A 14,565-nucleotide genomic window follows, 5' to 3' on the forward strand; every position below is an offset into this window, starting at 1 on the left:
CAAGTGGAAATCCTATTTTCTGTTTTTTGAGATTTGGGGGTAGTAGTGAGATGCCAACGTCGGCTGGACGTGTATGGCATTTTTTGTCAGTGCTGTGCTGTCACTAAACAGGCTTCATCAAGAGGGTTGGATCCCCTGTCCTCTAACCTCTCATCTCTACAAACTTGACTCTCTCCCACAGGGTGTAGATCAAAGCCCAAAGCCTTTAATTATTGGCCCAGAGGAAGATTATGACCCGGGTTATTTCAACAACGAGGTAACGGTTTCCTGGTTTTCTCCTTTCATCATTCTTCTGTCATGCTAGCTGCTCTTGACTAGAAGCAGTTTGACTGCATCAGCTGGGAGGGGATGTGGAGGAGGGAGCCACAGCCCAGAAGCCCTGGGAGGCTGAGAGAATGGGGACTAAGCTGGAGCAGGCCCCGCTGCTGTACCCTGCCTCTGGGCCCCCCGGCCAGTCTTATCCTTCTGCCTTCCAGAGCGACGTCATATTCCAGGATCTTGAAAAACTTAAGTCAAGGCCAGCTCACCTGGGGGTTTTTCTACGTTACATCTTCTCTCAAGCAGACCCCAGCCCCCTGGTAAGTAAGGCAGGAGTGTCAGTCTTGACTTGAGTGCCTGCTTGTGCTTAACAAAGCTCTGGCCTGCTCTATATATTTCATAAGTCAGATCCATGGCACAGTTAGGCATTTCAGGGACATAGATAAAATAGAAAAGGAGGTAGAACTTCAGTGGAAGGGAGTCTTCCTGCTAAGTATATCAATAGCATAAGGAGGAGCAGGAAGAGCAAGACCAGGAAGACTCATTCTTTGTCAGCTTGGAGGAGATGGTCTTTGAGGTTTTTGAATGAAAGGGGATTCAGACTGACGGGAGTTGAGAGTGGCCCTTGGAAATATGTAGTGTTACTACAAGATAGCTTCGCAGAGAGGCAAGACAGTAAAGGGCCTTAGGTCTGAAGGTGATGACTGGAAGGAACAATAAGGTGACAGAGGCTGGAGTGTCCTGGGATAGTGCTCAGACCCAGCAACCTTACAGTTGCTGTCATTCTGTTCAGCTGCTTTGAAAGGAAGCAGAATGAAGGAGAGAGGTTGACCTGTGTTCCTCAGAATAAACTTCTTGCCCAAGGTATGAACTACTGTTATTTTCTCTTTGGAGATACCACTATTAGAAGCCAGAGTTAAAAACAAAACAAATAAAAAAAAAACAGAGTCAACATCCATTTGCTGAGCGGATATTCATTGAATACCTCTGTGTAAGTCCCAAGTGCTAGTGTCTTAGCAGCATTCCTGAATGAAGATAGGGCACATAAATCAGAGAAATAAATAAAACATGACCCTTAGAAAACCATCTGTCAGCAACTACAAGACCCCAAGTATCAAGTGTGGAAAGAATACAGAGTTGAGGCAATTGTGCTGAATATACCAGAGGGCTTACAGAGGCAGAGGGATGGGACCATTCACCACAGGTTTCTGAGACACTCTGCGCTGGGGTTTCCCACCCTCAGCACTGATGTGTTCTGAGTTGTAGAATTGTTGGCTGTGGGGGGACTGTCATGTACCTTATAGGATACTTAGCCACATAACTGGACTCTCCCCACTAGATAGCAGTAACACCTTTCCGGGTGTCTCCAGACATTGCTAGTTGTCTCCTGGAGTGGCCAAATCCCTATTGGTTGAGAACCACTGCTCTAATTCATATTTTTTCTCTCCTCCTAGCTTTTTTACTTGTGTGCAGAAGTTTATCAGCAGTCAAACTCCAAGGATTCCCGAAGCTTGGGAAAAGACATCTGGAATATTTTCCTAGAGAAAAATGCGGTAAGGTAGTCATGGGTTGGATTACAGTTTTATTATACTCTGTGGACCACTCAGAGACAGAGGAAAAACTAAGCAACATGTTCAGGCCAAATGCAGACAGGTTTTTAAAGAGAAGTGTGGGCTGACAGATCGGAACTTCCAGATTTTGTTCTATCTCTGCTCTCTCAGGGCTGATCTGCTCTCTAAACCTCTTTAGCCCCACATGCCCCTAGGTGAGATACACCTTGCCTCTCACCAAGGGGCTCTCCCCTGGATCAGTGCCCTGGCTCCCCCCAGTTTTCTGCCTTGCCCATCCCTGGGACCAAGAAACAGGCCCAAAGATATCAGATGAGTTAGCCTAACTTGCTGTGACTGCCCACAGGCAGAGTCCAGAGGGAGGACTCCACAGAGCATGGGAGCAGATGAATAACACATCTGGGCGTAGTTCCCAGGGATGCGGCAGGGGTCCCACTGGCAGCAAAGGGCAGTTCCCATCTTAGGTTTTCTAATCTGATCAACTAAACCAATTCCAAAATGACTATTCATCCGGCAGTAAGCTACTGGGACTAACGAAATTGTAGAATGAACTATTTTTCCTGAAGATTATTTTTTGCCCCCTTAAATGGGTCTTGAATAAGGAAATTAGAGCTGCCAGTTCTTCTCTGTTGGTTGTGAGATAACCAGCCCGGTATGCAACTGTCATGTACTCAGAACAAAAGCCAGAACACCATGCTCACTGGCAGCCTTGGTAACTTAAGACCAGTCTCCCTCGGGAGTGCAGGGAGGGGAAACCCATCAAATAACCAAATAAAATGTCCTCCCTTGCTGCTGAATTAACATCAGTCTACTTTTTGGAACATCCATTTTATGCACCCTCATGTCCTTGAAATAAGACTGGAGAAACTACATGTTTCACTCCCAGAATATAGTTCCAACTTGTTCTATATCCTCAGATTCCATTTTCAATAACCGTAGCCTTGTCTGACCTGTGGTGGCGCAGTGGATAAAGCATCCATTGGGAATGCTGAGGTCGCCAGTTTGAAACCCCCAACTTGCCTGGTCAAGGCACATATGCAAAGCAATTATTACAAGTGATGCTTCCTGCCCCGCCCTTTCTCTCTCCTCTCTAAAGTCAATAAATAAAATCCTTTTTAAAAATTAAAAAAAAAAAACCCTCGCCTAGAATTCAGTTGTATAAGTTGGGCAGAGGTGAGAGGAAGGTCAGGCAGATGTAGGGGAAGGGAGAAGGCAGTGTTGTCTCCCGTGTACCCTGGAGTGTGTGAGCTCACCACTTCTGCCCCCACTCTTCTATCTTTTTAGCCACTGAGAGTGAAGGTCCCAGAGATGCTACAGGCTGAAATCGGTAAGTTGGCTCATTGGTCAATTAGTGTCTGTCCGGTCCTAAACTCACAGGAGGCTGCAGATCACAGGGGCATAGTCCCTGTCCTGAAGCAGCTGCCCTCTAATGGAACATCGGGACAGGCCCTCTAGAACTCCTCACACAAACGGGACAGGCCCTGCTTGGGAGCTCACTGCCTGGTAGAGCTTGTTACAGGAAGACACAACTTGGTTAGGAGATCGGGGCTTATTTCTGCCAACCTTCCATGTGACCTTTCTGGGCCTCAGTTGGGTCATATGTACAAAGAGAAAAGTGGATGCAGTGGTGGATCCCTAAGCCTGGGCAGTCATCAGAATCACTTGTGGAACTCTTTAAAAAGGACAGAAACGAGGGCCTCACTTCACCCCATCCACAGTCAGGATCTTTGGGGCATTTTTCATAGTTCCTCAACTAATGCAGACAGCAGCTGGCCCCGAGTGAACGAGGTGAGCCCTTCGCTCCCTTACTGTTACTGGTCACCAGTAAAGAGCTGAGGGAAGAGCGTAAAGGAGTGTCAGCCTGAAAGGCGATCTCAGCCAGCTTTCTGGAAGATAGAAGTTCTAAGCCACCTTTGGAGAGAGGGTGAGAGAGAGGAAAGCTCATGGGCACAGGCGAGAAGGTGAGCGAGCAGAGATTGCTCAAAAGCAGAGGGAGCTACTACTGCCAGGACTGCCTTGGCTGCATGAAGCTAGTGCAGGGCAGGAGAGCCAGTGTCCAGTTTCTGGAAGAGGTTTGGGTCTCATGTGAAGTGCTTGTGAGCTGGCCCTGGGGCATAGGAGCATGAGCCTCCCAGAGGTGTGCAGTTTGGTGTCTGAGGATAGCATCTGGACACAGCCAGGGAGAGGGGCTTCAGTAGTTCTCCACTTCATAGAGTGTAGGACATCCAGGAAATGTTCTTGTCCTTGCTGTGGGACTTGAATGTCAGGATTTAGTTCTGAATTCAGAAATACTTGCTAGGGCCAGGCCTCCACTACCTTTGGCTAACAGGAAGGCCGAAAGCTAGCCTCTCCGTGCCACAAGAGGCTTTGGATACACTCCACTAATGCAACTTCCTCCTCCTCAACATCCCTCCCCGTTTCTGTCTTCTCTCGCTCCCACCACAGACTTGCGCCTGCGGAGTGGTGAAGACATCCGTGGTGTTCTCTCTGAGGCTCAGGAGGCAGCCATGCCAGAGATCCAGGAGCAGATCCACGACTACAGGTGACCTGGCCCCCGTCCTCCTCTCCCCTCTGCTCTTGCCCCTCTTTCCCCCGTGACGCGTGTATCTCGTTATGTGTGCATGTTTGCCGCTGTCCGGGTATCTGTCAGGCGTTTGTGTACATTAGTGTCTCTCTGGCTCAGAACGAAGCGCACTCTAGGACTGGGCAGCCTGTATGGTGAAAACGACCTGCTGGACCTAGATGGGGACCCTCTCCGAGAGCGCCAAGTGGCCGAGAAGCAGCTGGCGGCCCTGGGAGATATTCTGTGAGTCTCCAGTTCCACTCTTATCCTTGAATATGCTGGACAGGTTGACATTTTGTGGCTCTGTTTACCAGCCTCTCCCCTTCTACTTCTTGTCTGATTCTACCCCCCTGAAAGATGGGGGTGCGTTTCTCTGGCTGAGAGTTGGCATTATTTCGGGGGAGTTGCAGATTCCAGGACTCCTAACAGTCATGGGATGGTTCTGACCAACCACAGGCCCCAGAAGCACAGTGAGCTTTCTGTTTCCCTTCCTAGCCCTCTGCCTGACCATTCTCCTTCTTGCCTCTAAGATCATATCTGACTGAGCATGAGAGGCATGCTGTCTCCAATGGATAAAGTTCCTTCAGGAGGCAAATGGAACTGGCTTCCAGGAAAGTGAACCATTTTTAATCTCAGACTAACCTAACTAAACTTACTAAGGAGCTTCTGACATAGCTGTGGTCGAACCTTTCCAATCCCATTTTCTAAAGTGTTGCAGGCTCCTGTGATGGCTTTGTGGGGACACGTTCAGGCTTGGAGGTAGATTTCACCCCAATACTGCCTCTTACTTGGTAGTTGTATAACCTTGGTTAAGCCATTTTATCTACCTTAGTCTCATCTGTAAAATGATTGTTAGACTAGATGCTAATTTTTCAATTCATCAACTATTTCTGGAGTCTTTACTCTATACCTAGCACTGTTCCAGACTGCTGAGATATACTGGTAAGCCAAACACTTCTTGTGGAGCTCATGTTATGGTAGGAAGAGAAAGAAATGTAAAATATATAAGTAAAGTATATAGTATATTGGAAAATAGTACGTGCTGAGGGGTGGGGAATAGAGCAGTCTGCAGGGGTCAGGAGCTCCAGAGCTGGGTGTAGTTTTAATTAAGAAAGCCAGGGAGTTATCCTTGGAGACATTGAGGGAAAGAGTATTGCAGGCAGAGAGAACAACCAGGGCAAAGTGAGGATGTGCTTGACATTTGAGGAATGGCAGGACCAGTGTGGCCAGAGCAGATTCAGAAAGACAGTGCTGAAGTCAGAGAGGTGATAGAAGGAGCAGTCACATGCAGGCATCCCCAAACTATGGCCCGCGGGCCGCATGCGGCCCCCTGAGGCCATTTATCCGGCCCCCGCCACACTTCCAGAAGGGGCACCTCTTTCATTGGTGGTCAGTGAGAGGAGCACTGTATGTGGCAGCCCTCCAATGGTCTGAGGGACAGTGAACTGGCCCCCTGTGTAAAAAGTTTGGGGACCCCTGATAGAGCCTGTGGGCTGTCGTAAAGACTTTGGTTTTTCCTCTCAGTGACTGGGGAGCCATTGGAGCTATGAGAGACTCGAATATGGGTGGAGGGTGGTAGGAGAGTGAGGGAGGGTTGCAAACAGGGAGGTCAGTTCTTGAAGCCATGTAATGGGGGGTTTGGGTCACAGTGGCAGTGGCCATGGAAGTTAAAGGTATAAGTTTCTGGTCTTTTGGCAGTAGAGCAAACAGGAGGATTTCCTTTAAAAAGTTAAGGAAGACTCCATGGTTTTTTAACATAAGCTACCAAAAGGACAAAGGTGCCGGCTTGACCTTTGGTGGCACAGTGGATACAGCATCAACATGGAACGCTGAGGTCGCTGGTTCCAAACCCTGGGTCAGCCTGACCAAGGCACATAGGAGAGTTGATGCTTCCTGCTCCCCCCCCCCCCCCGCCCTTCTCTCTGTCTCTCTTCTACCTCCCACCTCTTTAAAATGAATAAGTAAAATTTAAATAAAATAAAGGGACAAAGGTGCCATCACTCACTATAGAGACAACAGTATGTGGAGCTGTTTTCTAGTCCCATCAGAGGCCCAGATTGTACATGAGTTGTTTTTTAGACATCAGACTGGAGATTTGAGTTGGCAGCTGCATCTATGAAGCTGATATTTGATAAGAGGTCTGGGCTGGATGGAGGTGAGGCTAAATGAGATCATACAGGGAAGACATATTCTCTGGAAACAGCCCTCTGACTTTCAGCCAAACCCTGGATCCTTCTGGGCCTTACTTTCCCTTGCAGTCAGATGGCGGTAATCACCCAGCCAGTCCAAGAATGGAGGCAAAACCGGACTGAGCCCATTTTGAGATCAGAGAACCACAGAATTATTCAGAATTATAACTGACAGCATAGCCACCCCATGTATAATGGTTTCTATTCAGAGCAACAGAGGTTCAGTCTCATTATGTGGAGATACAATACCTACTCATGGGTTATTTTGAGAATTAGATGAGTTAATACTTGTCATTAGGTTAGGATAGTGCAGAGTCCATAATTCACACTCAGATGGAAGTTTCACTTACTATTTATTCACCTCTTTTAAATAGGTTTTTTTGAAAAAGGTCCCAAGTTGGTATCTCTGCTCTCACCTTTTTTCCTCTGACCTTTATGTCAACCCAACCCCTCATTTAGTTCTAGGTGGGCACAAGGAGGCACCTCTTCATAATAACTTCAGAGGCTGAAACAGATAGCAAGCAGGAGGCTGGATTTGCCATATTCCCCTCCTTTTAGCAAGAAAGACATCATCGTCATCATCATAACTCAGGGCTGATGGAGTCCCTTGAGAGAATGAGAACCCTTCCCCTCCTGAGCCCCACGCTGGCTCCAGAACTGAGACCCAGAGTCTGGTCTGACCTGTTACCATACTTCTCCCTTCTCCCCACCATACTCCTTTGCTTGGAAAGAACTTACCCTCCTCCCAGTCTGTGCACAAGTGGATGAGCCACTGCCTTTGCAGTCCGAATCATCTGCTCCTTCTTTTGTTCCAGGTTCAGATACGAGGAAGAGAGAAGGTGAGTGAATCTGTGGTGTGATTTCAAGGTGGGAAGGAATGGGGTTGACCTGCTCTGCTTTTTCATCTTGCCAGTCACAGGAGAGTCCCTGGCATCATAGGACCACCGTCTGTAAGGTTAGATCCCAGGAGTTTTTGTCACCACCACACAACGAGGTCATGATGTCCAGGCCCCTGATGCTCAGGATCATTGCCTGGGACAGGTGTCTGCTCCTTCGCATGAAGACGCCAAGCTGCTGTCACTCCCAATATCGCCATACCCGGCATCCTCTTCTCCACCCAAATTAGCCCTGGGTCCCCTTTCCACCTTTTTGTTTTAACCTACCTAAAGAAATATCAGTGATAGAAACAGCTTATATGAACAGCACCTACAGAGAGAAGCTGAGGTACAACATACTTTCTCTCCTGGCATATAGGAATTATTTTGCAGTCTGTACACAGATCTCTTTGTTTCTCAGCAGCCAGTGTTAAAATGAGTATGCATCCCCTGAATGTGCACACACCTAATAGGGAGAGAAGATGGGGTCAGAAGCCTGTTTAAGAGGAGAGGAAAACCAGGGATGAAGCATTTGCTCCACTGAATCTACAAAGTGGATAATCTGTCTACCAAATCCATTTTTAAACATGACGCTGTAGACAGTTTCATCTGTGGCAACTGGAAGCTATTTGACAACTCCTTTCCATCTGTTTCTCTGTGCTTGGCAATGGGAGGGTGGCAAAGGCCGTCAGCCTTGGCAGTGGGGGGTCACGTTTCTCCCCATTCCTTTGCCACTCCGCTTCCATGTAAATGCCTAAGGACATTAACTGTGGGCCTCACCTGGTCCTCCAGGCCTGCCCATGGCCATTTACTTCCACTGTAGGGAACTGACATGTCTTTCCACTGACCATTATCCCTGTGTCAGGAAGAGTTCTGCTCTGGGAAAGAATCCAGTTTCTCCCAGGGGTCATGGTAGCCAAGACTTCCAGCCAGCGTCTGCCTGCTGCCCTGTTAAGAGTATTCCTGGCCTCCCTCGGAGTGTCCTGGCCCATACTTACCGCTTAGCCACCATACTGGTGGTGGTGAGGAGTCTGAAGCAGCATTCCTGCCCTTCCCCCTGCTGGTGGGGACGTGACTGAGCTCTCCAAGTCACACACCACTGCTGTCTTCCAGTGCCCCCATGGACTTCGCCCTCAACACCTACATGAGCCATGCTGGGATCCGGCTTCGAGAGGCACGACCTTCCAACACAGCTGAAAAGGCCCCGTCTGCTCCTGACAAGGACAAGTGGCTCCCCTTCTTCCCAAAGACCAAGAAGGTAACCAAGCTATCCTAGAAAGTATCTTCTCTTGGCACAGTTCTCTGCACTGAGCCAGAGTAGAAAAGCCCTTTTGGAGTTAAAATCTAGTTCTTCCTACTGCTTTTGGCCATGGAGTCAGTGAAAATTCTCACACTAGAGCACCTCTCTCCCTTCCTCAAAACCTAGTTAGGGTACAAACACGAGCCTGCTTCCTGTTACTCGTTTAAGGCCAGTGGCTGAGTGATTAGTGGTCAAGTCTGATATTGGGACCTTCTCCAAACCCCATGTCTCTTGTCTCAGCAGAGCAGCAATTCCAAGAAAGAAAAGGATGCCTTGGAGGACAAGAAGCGAAACCCCATACTCAAATACATCGGGAAACCCAAAAGTTCGTCCCAGAGTAGTGAGTATTTGGGAAACAACAGCCTTGGGTAGGGACCCGGCCCCTTCACAGACCAGTATGATGGCAGGTCTTCCAGTGTTTCTGGAAGCCACAGGCCCAAACTCTGAGGCTGCAGCTTCCTCTCAGTGCTACTGCATTCTCCCTGGCCACACCAGCAGAGGCTCTTTGAGGGACAGATGACTGCATCAGAGCCAAAAAGGCCATGCCAGTACCTTGGGCTTAAGTCTGTGAACTCAGAAGCAGTTGTAGCTTCTGAGCAGCCATACGAAGGAACGTTGCTCACTTGGCAGGATTACTCTGTTGACACTGAATGCCACCCTCACCTTCATCTCTGGGATTTGTCTGTACTGTGTGTTGGGAGCAATTATGGGCACTTGAGTTACTATTAAGCATAACCAGGTGGAAAGAAAGTAGCCCAGAGGCTCCTGTAAAGCCATCAGTAACCCAACACAAGTGACCCTGTCATTGAGCTCTTCCCTGTTGTGTCATTTGTCTGGAAACTGCTGCTGGCCTGGCAGTCGTTTCCTGACATCCTTAATACTAGTCTTGGGAATCTGTGAAGGCCGTGGGGTGGGACTGCTGCCTTTTCTGAAATTGCTGCTTTAGGGGAAGGGGGAGGGGACTCCTAGATCAGCCCTGATTTTTATCACTACTTTCATTTTTCAGCTTGATATAATTTTTATTTTAATTTGATTTTTCATGGTTTACTTTTGTTTTTGTTTGTTTTCTTTTAGCATTTCATATTCCCTTGTCCTCTGTGGAAGGTAAAAGGACCATTTTCTTTGGGTTTTTCCTTGCATTAGCATTGACTTTGCATTTCCCAAATCCCCTCTTTCTTTCTTCCCTCTTCCTTCTTCATCCTCTCCTCCTGTCCTACCCTTCTTCCCTCCCTCCCTTTCCTCATTCCATTTCTCCTATGTGTTCCTCCTGTGGCTAAAGCTGCTCTGTGACACAAGACACTGCCAGGGGCCTTCTCCCTCACGCCTGCTCATGGCAGGGCCTGGAGGGGCCAGGACACCCTTCCCGGGGAGGCTCTTCCCGGCCTTGCACAGAGCCCAGGCTCACAGGCCCTCCCCCACCTGCTCTGCAATCGTGGGCCTTCCTCTTTTATTGTCGCCCCTCCATGGATGAAGTGCCAGAAATTCGGGATTTTATAGAAGTGAGGCATACACTCGCCCATTGCAATGTCCTACATAAGTTCCCCAGATTTTTGTTTTCAATGAAAATCATAACAAAAATCTTCATTTTTGAAGGTTACGTTTTTTTTTTAAGTAAATAATTGGTCTTTAGCAGTTTATGGTATTTTTAATTTATATCACTTACTTTGCTTAACCCCTTCAGTGTAATACCCCCATCTCTTTGACTTTCATTTTGCCAGCATGTATAACTACAGTTAAAAAGAATGAACCTAATATCTATTCTAATACTAACGTGCCTATTATCTATCTTCTAGAACCTATAAATTAAAATATATACATAATACACATTAACCCAAAGAAGAATATATCCTAGAATTAGACAAGTTCATTTCCCCTATGCATATAATTAAGGGATTAATATTTCTAAGTTCTACAATAAATCTATGGAGGGAGAGAGCAGTAGGGTACAAGCAGGAAATTATTCTGTTGCTAAAATTGATTTTATGTAAAAGTAGCAATTAAAAATAATGATTTAGCCTGACCATGCGGTGGCGCAGTGGGTAGAGCATTGGACTGGGGTTTAGAGGGACCCAGGTTCAAGACCCCGAGGTCACCAGCTTGAGCATGGGCTCATCTGGTTTGAGTAAAAAGCTCACCAGCTTGGACCCAAGGTCCCTGGCTCGAGCAAGGGGTTACTCCGTCTGCTGAAGGCCCATGGTCAAGGCACATATGAGAAAGCAGTCAATGAACAACTAAGGTCTCGCAACAAAAAAACAAAACAAAACAAACAAACAAAAATAATGATTTAGCCAGAGCGTTGGTGTCTCAGTGGATAAAGCATCAACCTGGGACGCTGAGGACCCAGGTTTGAAACCCCGAGGTCACTGGCTTGAATGCAGGGTCACCAGCTTGAGCGTGGGATCATAGACATGGTCCCATGGTCACTGGCTTGAGCAAGGGATACCTGGCTCAGCTTGAGCCCCCCCGTGAAGGCCCATGTGAGAAGCAATCAATGAACAACTAAATTGCCACAACTATAATTGATGCTTCTCATCTCTCTCCCTCCCTCTCTCTCACTAAAAAATAAATATAAAAAATAAATAATAAAAATAATGATCTACAAATTTTCTTCTTAAGTTCCTGGACTCATTATGCTATTTTAAATAACAAAAATAATTATTAAAAAAGTAATTATAGCCTGACCTGTGGTGGTGCAGTGGATAAAGTGTCGACCTAGAGTGCTAAAGTTGCTGGTTTGAATCCTCAGGCTTGCCATATCACGGCACATATGAGAAGCAACTACAAGTTGATGCTTCCTGGTCCTCCCCAACAGCCTTTCACTCTCTATCCTCTCTTTAAAACGTCAATAAAGCCTGGGCTCTAGTGGCACAGTGGATAAAGTATCAACCTAGAATGCTGAGGTCGCCAGTTCGAAATTCTGGGCTTGCTTAAAGGCACTAATGGAAGTTGATGCTTCCTGCTCTTCCACCTTCTCTCTCTCTCTCTCTCTCTCTCTCTCTCTCTCTCTCTTTCTCAGTCTGTCCTCTCTCTCTAAAAATGAATAAGCAAAACCTTAAAAAAAAAATCAATAAATAAAATCTTAGTCTGACCAGCCGGTGGCACAGTGGATAGAACATCAAACAGGCACAAAGGACCCAGGTTCAAAACCCTGAGGTCACTGGCTTGAGTGTGGGCTCATCCAGCTTGAGTGTGGGGTCACTGGCTTGCATGTGGGATCCCACGGTCGCTGGCTTGAAGTCCAAGGTCTCTGGTTTGAGCAAGGGGTCACTCGCTCTGCTGTAGTCCCCCTGTCAAGGCACATATAAGAAGGCAATCAATGAACAACGAAGGTGCCGCAACAGAATTGATGCTTCTCATCTCTCTCCCTTCCTGTCTTTCTGTCCCTATCTGTCCCTCTCTGTCTCTATCACACACACACCTTTAAAAAAAAGAAAGTAAAAGTGATTATAAAACAATAGAAATAATAGACCAGGTGGTGGAGCGGTGGATAGAGCATCAACCTGGGACTCTTGAGGACCCAGGTTCAAAACCCCAAGGTCTCCAGCTTGAGCATAGGCTCACCAGATTGAGCACAGGGTTGCTGGCTTGAGCGTGGAATCATAGACATGACCCCATGGTCTCTGTCTTGAGCCCAAATGTTGCTGGCTTGAAGGTCAAAGTCTCTGGCTTGAGCCCAAGGTCACTGGCTTGAGCAAGGGGTCACTGGCTCACCTGGAGCCCTCTGGTCAGGGCACATATGAGAAAGCAATCAATGAACAAAAAGCAATAGAAAAAAATAAAAGAATGGCCTTGAAACACAGGCCCTTAGTTTTTTTTTGTTTGTTTTGTTTTTTTTGTTTTTGTGACAGAAACAGAGAGAGGGACAGACAGGAAGGAAGAAACATCAATTCCTCATTGGCGGCACCCTAGTTGCTCACTGATTGCTTTCCCACATATGCCTTGACCAGGGAGCTATAGCAAACCGAGTGACCCCCTGCTTAAGCCAGTGACCTTAGGCTCAAGCTGGTGAGCTTTGCTCAAACCAGATGAGCCCGTGCTCAAGCTGGCGACCTCAGGGTCCCGAACCTGGGTCCTCCATGTCCCAGTCTGACGCTCCATCCACTGTGCCACCACCTGGTCAGTCCAGGCCCTTAGTTTTTAACACATACTTTATCCCATCCACCCTACCCAAGGAAGGCATTAGGCAAACAGCAAGCTTTAAGAGACTGAGTAGCCATGCCCAGGCTGCTCACTTTGTGTCAGCCTGAGAGGGGACAGGAAGCCCGTGGGGGACATGCTGATTCCAAGGGCAAGGTCAGGATGCTAGGAACCCACCGTATCTTTGAGTCAGATCTTCCTATTATAATTTCATGATTTCGTTTGTGTTCTCAAATTCCCAGGACACCATACAGATCTGTATTCATATCTAAAGGCCATACAACTACCAATCCTAGAAAGCTTCAATATTGAGGTTTTGCCCTTGATCGATAATAATATAGTTTATTTTTATTTAGTTTTATTATCATTCAGAGAATGGAGGAAGGAGGACAAAGACTACTAGGGAAACTTTGCTTTTTAAAAAAATGTCCTACTTCCCACCAGCTTTTCTTCTGTACTCTGGGTTTTTTAGTTATACCAGATACGAGGGCCACACCTCATTTTGTCACTGTTAGGATGTAACTATATCCCAAGGACAATAGGATATTTTCCAAGTGACAGAGGACTCAGCCTAGTGGCTTTCTATTATAGGATGTTCCCAGGCTCCATCATTCCCCAGCCAGGGTAGCTCAGGGCTGCAGCTGCAAAACTGAGCGTGGCTCCTGCCATTGCCCCAAGGTACAGACGCACATTCAGTCTGGGTCAGGCAGCTCTGGCCCTAGCTCCAAAGTAGGAGTGATGGTAACGCCTTTACTCCTATCACATATACACAGCCACCTATTAGGCGGTTTTAGAAAAATAGTACCCTAGCTGCTTGCCTAAAGGATATGAATTGTAAACTTTGAGGAGACAGGTAAATATTTTATGTTTCCTGTGGCTTGGAAATTTTCCCAGGAAACTCTTGTTTCGATACATAAGGAGATGTGTAATTTGTATGATATCAGAATCTGAGGCATGGGTAGGACACTGGTGAGTGTGGTTAGGATTGGAGCCTAGCCCACTGGACCACACACCACCCCCGGCCCCACTTGTCCTTCCTGTTGGTCTCAGATGGAGCAGCGTTTCTAACTCAACTCCTGGTCGACTATCACTGAACTTAACCTGCAACTGAGCAACTTGACTTTGAAAATAAGAGTCACTGAGCCCCTGGGCCAGAAATGGCTTCTTCAGGGTCTCTTTGTAGCACCACACATGCCTTTTTACTCTTTTATGTGCCCTCTCTGCTTCTTTGAATAAGATTAGCTGTCTTTTATCTTAGCTTTGAAAAAAGGCTGGAATTTGAATGCCAAAGAATGACATCTCTTCTGTGTTCCTCCTAAGACCTCCCTACTTGTAATAAAAGGTTTGATTCTTTAATGATGGAATCCAGGAGTAAGAATATGGGGAGCGGAAAGAACAGGAAGGGGAGTCAAGGAAGAATAGAAATTGTGAATTCTAAAAGTAATATAAATTTCAAAAATGCTTGAGACAATTTGGCACCATGGCTAAATTACATATAGATATGTTTTTGGTCCTCCTAGCTATTTTTTAAACATGTCTGTGACTCTTTTGGGGGAAAATAAAAACAGTCACGAGTTTACAAGTAGAAAAATAATCGCAATAAAGAATGTGAGAATCAAAAGAAGTATGCATTGAAAATGTAGTTCTAAACCCCTCATTTTGCAGTTCAGAAAGA

General features: G+C 46.8%; 1 protein-coding gene across 11 annotated transcripts in view; it reads left to right on the forward strand.

The window, feature by feature from the left end:
• The window catches only part of ARHGEF11 (Rho guanine nucleotide exchange factor 11), a 125,502-nt gene that overhangs the window by 95,660 nt on the left and 15,277 nt on the right, over window positions 1–14,565 (forward strand). For 7 of the 11 annotated variants that reach the window (XM_066362126.1, XM_066362134.1, XM_066362135.1 and 4 more), the window contains 10 exons: window positions 182–256; window positions 477–578; window positions 1,713–1,811; window positions 3,111–3,153; window positions 4,272–4,368; window positions 4,510–4,632; window positions 7,394–7,417; window positions 8,567–8,711; window positions 8,994–9,093; window positions 9,828–9,857. In XM_066362126.1, the coding sequence (XP_066218223.1) occupies window positions 182–256; window positions 477–578; window positions 1,713–1,811; window positions 3,111–3,153; window positions 4,272–4,368; window positions 4,510–4,632; window positions 7,394–7,417; window positions 8,567–8,711; window positions 8,994–9,093; window positions 9,828–9,857 (838 nt within the window). The remainder of the gene's footprint in view (window positions 1–181; window positions 257–476; window positions 579–1,712; window positions 1,812–3,110; window positions 3,154–4,271; window positions 4,369–4,509; window positions 4,633–7,393; window positions 7,418–8,566; window positions 8,712–8,993; window positions 9,094–9,827; window positions 9,858–14,565) is intronic. The other 4 variants (XM_066362128.1, XM_066362136.1, XM_066362130.1 and 1 more) reach the window with 3 other exon arrangements.

The sequence above is a fragment of the Saccopteryx leptura genome, chromosome 2 (assembly GCF_036850995.1).
Source record: "Saccopteryx leptura isolate mSacLep1 chromosome 2, mSacLep1_pri_phased_curated, whole genome shotgun sequence".
NCBI lineage: Eukaryota > Metazoa > Chordata > Mammalia > Chiroptera > Emballonuridae > Saccopteryx > Saccopteryx leptura.